General features: G+C 44.0%; 3 protein-coding genes across 3 annotated transcripts; 2 read left to right on the top strand and 1 right to left on the bottom strand.

Annotated features, from left to right (window-relative positions):
- Positions 1-109: 109 nt before the first annotated feature.
- On the bottom strand, positions 110-1,619 carry LOC135429240 (WW domain-binding protein 4). The gene is made up of 4 exons (XM_064683505.1): positions 1,363-1,619; positions 1,221-1,293; positions 439-1,160; positions 110-380 (listed from the first exon to the last, which is right to left on the bottom strand). Coding segments are annotated over exons 1-4 (1,017 nt in total). The 5' UTR covers positions 1,365-1,619; the 3' UTR covers positions 110-160.
- A 297-nt stretch (positions 1,620-1,916) lies between these two features.
- On the top strand, positions 1,917-3,702 carry kraken. Its single transcript, XM_064683506.1, has 3 exons — positions 1,917-2,063; positions 2,242-2,319; positions 2,670-3,702. The coding sequence occupies exons 1-3, from the start codon at positions 2,003-2,005 to the stop codon at positions 3,500-3,502; spliced, it is 972 nt and encodes a 323-aa protein (XP_064539576.1). The 5' UTR covers positions 1,917-2,002; the 3' UTR covers positions 3,503-3,702.
- Positions 3,703-3,800: 98 nt separating this feature from the next.
- LOC135429242 (uncharacterized) lies at positions 3,801-4,793 on the top strand. Its single transcript, XM_064683507.1, has 3 exons — positions 3,801-3,940; positions 4,304-4,427; positions 4,484-4,793. The coding sequence occupies exons 1-3, from the start codon at positions 3,867-3,869 to the stop codon at positions 4,769-4,771; spliced, it is 486 nt and encodes a 161-aa protein (XP_064539577.1). The 5' UTR covers positions 3,801-3,866; the 3' UTR covers positions 4,772-4,793.
- Positions 4,794-7,737: the final 2,944 nt, after the last annotated feature.

Genomic DNA, 7,737 nt, shown 5'->3' with positions numbered 1-7,737 from the left:
CGCCACAATTCAAATTTCTATTCACAATTTCAATTTTGAAAATGTGTGTAAACAGTTCGGCCAACTTATCATATAGCTTCCATAAGAACAATTGATTATTATATGAAAATTAATCCTGGTCTAAAATGATTTAATTAGCTAAATGCTACAGGTACCACATTTACTCCTCCAAAGGCTTGCGCGCATTGCCTTTATTAGCAAATTTGCGTTTCTTAAATGTGGCGGGTGCACTGCTGGCCGTCTCCTCATCCAGACCCGATATTGTTTTCTCCTTGAAACGCTTTACAGGTGGTTCCGTCTCCGTCACAGCGGTAACAACAGGTGCTGCATCATAATAATCCATTTTGGGCAACTGCCAATCAATGGGCTCGGCTGGTGGTCTGCAAAGTAGTTATATGATTAATAATTATAGCATCTGGAAGAATTCTTTGAGCTTACCTGGTTTCGACCACCTGCCATTGGCCAATCTCCTTGGTGGCTGCCTCCTCTTCCGTTTTAAACTCAAGCCGTTTCTCTTCCTTTAGCTTCTTCTCCTTGGCATTCTCGGGATTGCGATAAAGTTTTGCGTGTCGCTCGCGATTAAAACGCGCCACCTCCTCGTCCGCATTGGCACGAAAGCGTAGCGATTCCTCTGCCTGTGTAAGCTGCTGTTGATCTATGGCCAACTGATTGATACGTTCGTATTCCTCATAGGAGAGAAAACCCTCCTTGGGGGGTTTCCAGACAGATTCATTTGTTTTCACATTCCAGTAATATGTATGGCCCTCATCCGACTTGCCCTCCACCCACAGTGATGCGTCTGGCACCGTCTCGGCGGCAACTTTATCCACATTTACCCGACGCTGATCCTCCGCATCCTCGTCGGAATCGCCCTCCAAACGCATTGGATCGATTTGGCGCGGTTTGCCGTATGGCCCTAGCTTCGCACTGCTGGAAGTTGTTGCGCTGAGTACCGTATTGATGGAACGGGCTGTCATGTCGCCGTGATAGCCGTGTATATCCTGCGCGTAGGACTTCATCGCCGCATCCTCCATTTTACGGATCTCTGCGTCCATCTTTTGCTTCTCCCGCTCCGACTTTTCGCTGTTGCGACTGATTTCTGTGATGCGTTTGGACACATTTAGCTTGTGTCGCTTGCCACTCTCGTGAAATGCAATACTCTGCAGTAGTTAAATAATTGTAATAAACAATTCTTTAATTTGTTCAAAATATTTACTCACGGCTTTGTTGTCGCTCAACCAGCATTTGCAGAAGTCGCAATACTTGCGTTCATTCGACTTCCAGTACTCCGTCCTGCAAGACGCAAATTTATTAATAATATTACTTACAATCAGTTATAAATAATACAATTTGTCTACTTACATTTTTATAGAATATTGTTTACACTTTGTTTCCTAAAATTTGTTTTGCCTGAGAAGTGTTGTAAAACGTGAACAGAGCAGCTGTGAAATGTGCTCCGATTCTTGAGTAGCAGTTCGTTTAACAAGGCAAATAACGACAAAAATATTCGTAATTAAAGTCAATACCTCGTTTTTTCAGTTGTGCGTACATAAAATTATAAAAAGTTGTAAAGTGATTGGCCGAAAATTCTGTCAGCGTCTAAACTGTTAACGTAATTGCGACTTGTGAATTGCCACATTTACTCAATATGGTTCTGTTATTACTATGTTAGCAGTTATTAGACCGCGAGCCAGCTATGTTAAATTTAAAAAACAGTCTTCTAGACAAAGTAATTTCACTCCAAATTACTAAACTACTTATTTATTAAAACTGTTACACAATTTCAACTCGAACTTCATTTAAACAGACAAACAAAATTTTAAAAAGTGCCAAAAATTTTCCAGCATTTGTATTGTCCAGGTACTGCTAATAACAGTTCGCAAAAATGTTAAGTTAACATTTATATTGTTGTTTAGAAAGACGCTCTGGCTGTGCCGAATAGTAGCAAAATTTCATTGTTTACGAGCGCTTGCTGTCCGCTCCGAGACGTCCGTCCCCAGACATGGCACAGGCCCGAGTCGCAACAACAACTTCTTTGAATGACACAATGACGGCCAAGACAAGTGAGAGAATTGGGCAATTGCGACCTCTGGTCCAAAGTTTGGTCCAACCTGCCAGACATACCGATTTCACCAGCGTGATAAAAAAGAAAAAAACAGCTGTTGATTTAAGCTAATCCAAAATATATACGTTTTTGTTGCTGCTGGTCGCTCATACGAAACTTTCGTTTGGCATTTTCAGATGGTGTATCTATGCCGATGTTGGGTGACAACAGCTGGGACGAGTTTACCATAGATGTGCCCTGGGGCATCGTTGCAGGTAAGCGAGCCGTCATAGCTCCAGCTCTGGCGGTCTGCTGAGTCATCCTCACTCAGCTTATCTAAGCTCACGAATCACAGCCGCACGTTCCCAATGGCTGCGATTACGCTAATTAAATAGCGCGACGCCAACAACAAATTGAAGAGCAACAAGAGTGCTCCAGACGAGCGCACCTTGGCCCGAACAATGTTGCCAATTATCGATTCCAAAGAAATAGCTGAATCCCAAAAACGTAATGCAGCGTAATTCAGCTGGAAAATAGCTGAATTGGCAACATTGCTTCTTTTTCTATACATGCAGACACATATCCACACGCATACACAGTCAAGTCATGACGTTCTCTCTTCCAGGTAAATGGTGGGGCTCTCGCAACACGCAACCGATTCTGGCGCTTCATGGCTGGCAGGACAATTGCGGTTCATTCGACAGGCTGTGCCCGTTGCTGCCGGCGGACTGCTCAGTGCTGGCCATTGATCTGCCCGGCCATGGCCACTCCTCGCACTATCCGCAGGGCATGCACTACTTTATATTCTGGGACGGCATTTGCTTGATTCGCCGCATTGTGCGCAAGTACAACTGGAAGAATGTCACTCTGTTGGGGCACTCGCTGGGCGGCGCACTCACCTTCATGTATGCGGCCAGCTTTCCCGATGAGGTGGCCAAGCTGATCAACATAGACATCGCTGGACCAACGGTGCGTGGCGTCAAGCGCATGGCAGAGGGCACCGGCAAGGCGCTGGACAAGTTTCTCGACTATGAAACTCTGCCGGAGAGTAAACAACCCTGCTACTCGTATGAGGAGATGATCAAGCTGGTGCTGGATGCCTACGATGGTTCCGTGGACGAAGAATCTGTAAAGATTTTGATGAAGCGCGGCATGCGGCCCAATCACAGCGGATTTCTCTTCTCGCGAGATCTGCGGCTCAAAGTCAGCTTGCTGGGTCTATTCACGGCGGAACAAACCCTGGCGTATGCGCGCCAAATACGTTGCAAGGTGCTTAACATTCGTGGTGTTCCCGGCATGAAGTTCGAAATGTCCGAATTTTATGGCGAGGTTATTGCAACGCTTAAGGAAAACGCCGAGCATGTGGTTTACCTGGAAGTGCCCGGCACGCATCATCTGCACCTGGTGACGCCCGAGCGTGTGGCGCCGCATATCACTCAATTTCTTTTAAATAAGTAGATAATGATCAAAATCCCGTTTGGCTCAGCTGCAATTTTAACATTCGCTGTAGCATATCTTAAAAAGGTCCGGGGTTTTTTTTGTTATTGTTGCGCAATGTGTTAATCGTACAGTGTGAGCTGACGGGCCTTAATTAAGTAGGAGGCTTGATACTGTAGATACATAATTATATTTTTTATGATTTGACCAGTATTACAAAATTTAACCGCTTGTTTGGGTAAATGGAATACATATTGGTTTTCGACAGTTGGGCAACACTGGCAGCTCCGTTGCTTAGCAACATTTTGTTTTGGCGTCATTTTTAATTGACTGCAATATTGCACTATTTTTATGTGTCTGATCAGGCATCACGCGTTGTTATAAAATGGACTTGATAAAGGAAATTAACGAGAAGTATCAAGCATTGGAGGCGGAAATTGATAAGAAACTGGAAAAGGTGTAAGTAAAGTGCGCTTATATTTTGTAAGGTTGTGTGCCGCGAAGCAATTGGCCAGTGTGTCTCTACTGCTTACATGCATTATTAATATTGTAACATACGTTGCGGCAATTTATAAAATAAAAGTTTTGTATTGGCAAAAAGTGTTTATTATAAAATTGTATGTAAAACTGTTTAAAACTTAAGCCATTTTCTTGATTTGGAGCTTAGCTTATATCTTTTATTTTAATTTAATAAAAAAATTATATGTAAGTCAATAGCCCGCCTTAAACTGCATTACACTACACTTTTTTGCCGACAGATGTCGCTTTCTATTGAGCGCCGTAACGGACTTTTGAAACTAAAAATGCTTGTGTTTATTATAGTCAAGCCGAGGAACAAAAATTAGAGCGTCAAAATGAAAAGCTGGCAGAGAAATCAACAGCTGCGCAGTCGCCCAAAATATTATCCTATGAGGAGGCGCTACAAAGGAACGCGAACACCCTAAAGGTAAGTATATTTCTAGTAAATAAAATCGCTTCTAATCGATTGTATTTTCTCTACAGTCATTGGAAATAGCAAAGGCACGCCTACGCTCACGAACTACATATTCACCAGTGGAACAACTGTTACAGCGTGCACTGGAGAACTATAAAAACGAATTGGAGATCCTTAATAAGAAACTTCCCACCGAACAGACACAAACTAAAAAGAAACGGGAGCTTTCTGGTCAGGCAACAGCAGAGAAGGAAGACTCGCAGGAGGAGGCAAGGCTATACGATCTGATCATGCATAATGTGCTGGAGGCTAGCAACAAGAGCAACCAGGCAAACGGCGAAAGTCGCCGCAATTGACAATTTCTGCACAGTATTTTTTTTATTTAATTATTTTTTGTGGAATTCTACGTTATGTACTTTAGCTAGTCAAGACAAGACGTGTTTCTACAGCCACTGAAAAAAGTTCAATTTGCAAGCTGAATAAATAGCCGCCAAGTGTACACACATGACCAAACGAGAGTTGTATGCTTTTCCCCATAGTAAACAAGAACCCAAAACGAATAAACACAACCCAACCAGCCGCTGTATCCAATGACGAAAACCCACCAGCCGCACAAGATCTAACCGAAAGCTAGCAATCCTGTCGCACCAATTTACTAAGTGTTTGGAACATGTTGCCGACGTTATCGCAAAGTATCTCAGCGACAGGTCGACAGAAGACAAACACATTACCAAAATTGTTGTCTCAATTAGTTGGCAATTATGTAGTTCTGGATCTGCTGCATGACCCACTGCTATCGATCCTCAAGATCGAACAGACAGCTGGACAGCCAGACAGCCGGACAGCTCCATGGCAATCATTGTTAGTAATAAATCAATTAATGACACCACGGCTCGTGCAAACATCAAAGACGAAAATTATGAGAGGTTTTTCTCGACACACAACATGACATGTTCGTTGATAAAGCCACTGAAACGCTTTTGTAGATCGACAGTGAGAGAGGGAGGGAAGGGAAGGGGAGGGGAGGGTCCAAGGGAGGGCCCCGACTATCACCAATGCAAACGTGTCTCGAAGAGTGCCTTGACGCAGACGTATGTATGTCGAGCAAATAGCAAACAACATTTCAGTTAAAGTCATTTGTGTTATGGAGCAGCACACACACACACACACATGCACACGCACACGCACACCTGCACTCGCCCTGCACAGGTAAAGGTATATGTATATAGATAGACGGCAACTACCTGCTGCTGATAAGAAGAGCTCTCGCTGCTCGAAATCTATTGAGACAAATTGTAATGCATATGTATATACATGTGACACAAAACTGTTCAAACTTTTCGTTAACGACATTTTCCATTTCATTTACCAATCAAGAGCATCAATGCCCAGTGGAAAATGCGACCAAAAGGTCTGAACATCTTAATGAAATTGCCTGCAGCGTCTTTCAGGACAGCTCATGCAGGACACTTTCGAGGACACGTCATGCTTGTTGTCTTGCCAGATGTCTTGCAGGACACTCTGAAGGACATGTCTGCTACGGATATGTATGTGTTGAGTGCAGAACTATTTTTGGATGTTTTTCTACTTTTTAAAATAAAACATTGCTAACATTGATAAAAATAATGATTATATATTAGCCTGATTATAAATTTAGCCTGAGTACCTACTACAGCTACAACACAAGTCAAGATCGTTGACATGTCATCGAGTCTGTATGCAAGACACCTTCGATGACATGTCATCGAGCACGCCATGTGCGCTGCTGACATGGCACAAACACTGCCGATTGCGTTTCCATCTGGGTGCTTTTAATTTAATAGCCAATACAAGGGCCACACACACACACACACACACACACACACACATCGCCCGCACACCTGTATGCCCTGTCGTAGTGTTATCTACAAAAATATTACCCACTTTTGCCCCACATTTATGCGTTCAATATTTCATATTTATTTGCTTTCTGTTTGAGCTTCACGCACACGAAGACACGGGGCAGCGGCTCCTCCTTCCACCTGCTCAGGTGTGTGTGCGTGTGTGTGTCTGCTCGAGCTCTTGCAATTCATATCAGTCAGGGAGCTCGTTTCTACCGATCGACAACTTCGTGGGCCGCCAACCAGCGCTGACGTTTTCAATTCCATCGACAAATCCAACGTTTCAGTTACGTTTCGATACGCGACAAGTGCATAGTGCCACGCGCTCCCAGGTGCGATCGCAACGAGAAGAAGAAGAAGAAGCAGAAGATTCGATCCGCCAATCAATATATACGTTATATATATTGGCCATGTGTCTCTGAGTGCGCGATCCATTTAAAGTTCGGGCAGCAAATTACTTGGGCCAAGGGAATGCAAACTGTCAACGCATTGCAACAAGTTTGTTCGTTTGGCTTAAGTTATTTTCATGCCTAACATAACGCCACGTGGAGCGATGGAGCGCCAGGCGAAGTACTTTTCCAACTGACGACCGTACCCATTTGCCAGCTAAGTCTGTGCTTTTGTCAACGTCATCTAGAAAACGTTTCGAGGATCGGCTGGGCAAAAGTAAATCTTTGCACCTGGCCAGTCTCAGAGAAAGACAGTGCCAGATAAGAGACCCTACCCAACCCAACCCGACCTACCTACCTCCAACCCGTTTACCCTTCCAATCAATCATATAAATTGCAGAAACTCTGGTTCTTTCATTCCCGGCAGTGAGCGGAACGATTGATAATGACACCGATACGCGACATGCAGGCCACTCACTCCCAATCTTAAACTTAAACTGATTGTGCTACCGTATATAGCCAGAGAGAGAGAGAGAGAGAGGACGAGATCGAGAGAGAAAGAGGGCGAGAGTGAGAGAGGGCGAAAGATTGAAGCTGTCGAGAATCCAAAGGCTACGTATACCTCTTACCAATACACATACCAAGACTCATACCAAGACCCATACCAAGACCCATTCCAATACCCATACCCATACCCATACCCATACCAAGACCCTAACCCATGCCCACATCAAGACCCATATCTATAGACATATATTGACGATCGGGTTTTGCTACTGTTTTAGTGGGGCTTTTTTATGGACAGCCATAGCATAGGGCCATAAATCTATTATCAATATTGGTTTGTACGATTTACACCCCCTGCCCCTGGCACGCCACGAGTGTAAAATCTGAGATTTTCTTATTTTTTTGTATACGTGTCGTTGACAGCTTTAAACTGATTTGACATGCCTGAGGTTGGGACTGTAAGCAGTTGCCGCTTATTTGGTTAGTAGGGTCGATAACGACGTTGGGGGTCCAGGTCTCATGCTAAAGCATGTTCGACCGGCGACG

The sequence above is a fragment of the Drosophila montana genome, unplaced genomic scaffold (genome assembly GCF_035044405.1).
Source record: "Drosophila montana isolate Dmon_TW-CO22-7 unplaced genomic scaffold, ASM3504440v1 contig_2626_1, whole genome shotgun sequence".
NCBI lineage: Eukaryota > Metazoa > Arthropoda > Insecta > Diptera > Drosophilidae > Drosophila > Drosophila montana.
The sequence above is the reverse complement of the archived record's forward strand: the minus strand, read 5'-3'. Positions and strand labels throughout refer to the sequence as shown.

Bases quoted from the DNA above. Each gene is read 5' to 3' on its own strand.
- kraken (XM_064683506.1), top strand. From the start codon at position 2,003: ATGGCACAGGCCCGAGTCGCAACAACAACTTCTTTGAATGACACAATG. The intron at 2,064-2,241 runs GTGAGAGAATTG...TGGCATTTTCAG, and splicing joins CACAATGACGGCCAAGACAA to ATGGTGTATCTATGCCGATG. The intron at 2,320-2,669 runs GTAAGCGAGCCG...TCTCTCTTCCAG, and splicing joins GCCCTGGGGCATCGTTGCAG to GTAAATGGTGGGGCTCTCGC.
- LOC135429240 (XM_064683505.1), bottom strand. The intron at 1,161-1,220 runs GTGAGTAAATAT...TAACTACTGCAG, and splicing joins GGTTGAGCGACAACAAAGCC to AGTATTGCATTTCACGAGAG. The intron at 381-438 runs GTAAGCTCAAAG...ACTACTTTGCAG, and splicing joins TGGCAGGTGGTCGAAACCAG to ACCACCAGCCGAGCCCATTG.
- LOC135429242 (XM_064683507.1), top strand. From the start codon at position 3,867: ATGGACTTGATAAAGGAAATTAACGAGAAGTATCAAGCATTGGAGGCG. The intron at 3,941-4,303 runs GTAAGTAAAGTG...TGTTTATTATAG, and splicing joins GATAAGAAACTGGAAAAGGT to TCAAGCCGAGGAACAAAAAT. The intron at 4,428-4,483 runs GTAAGTATATTT...TTTTCTCTACAG, and splicing joins GGAACGCGAACACCCTAAAG to TCATTGGAAATAGCAAAGGC.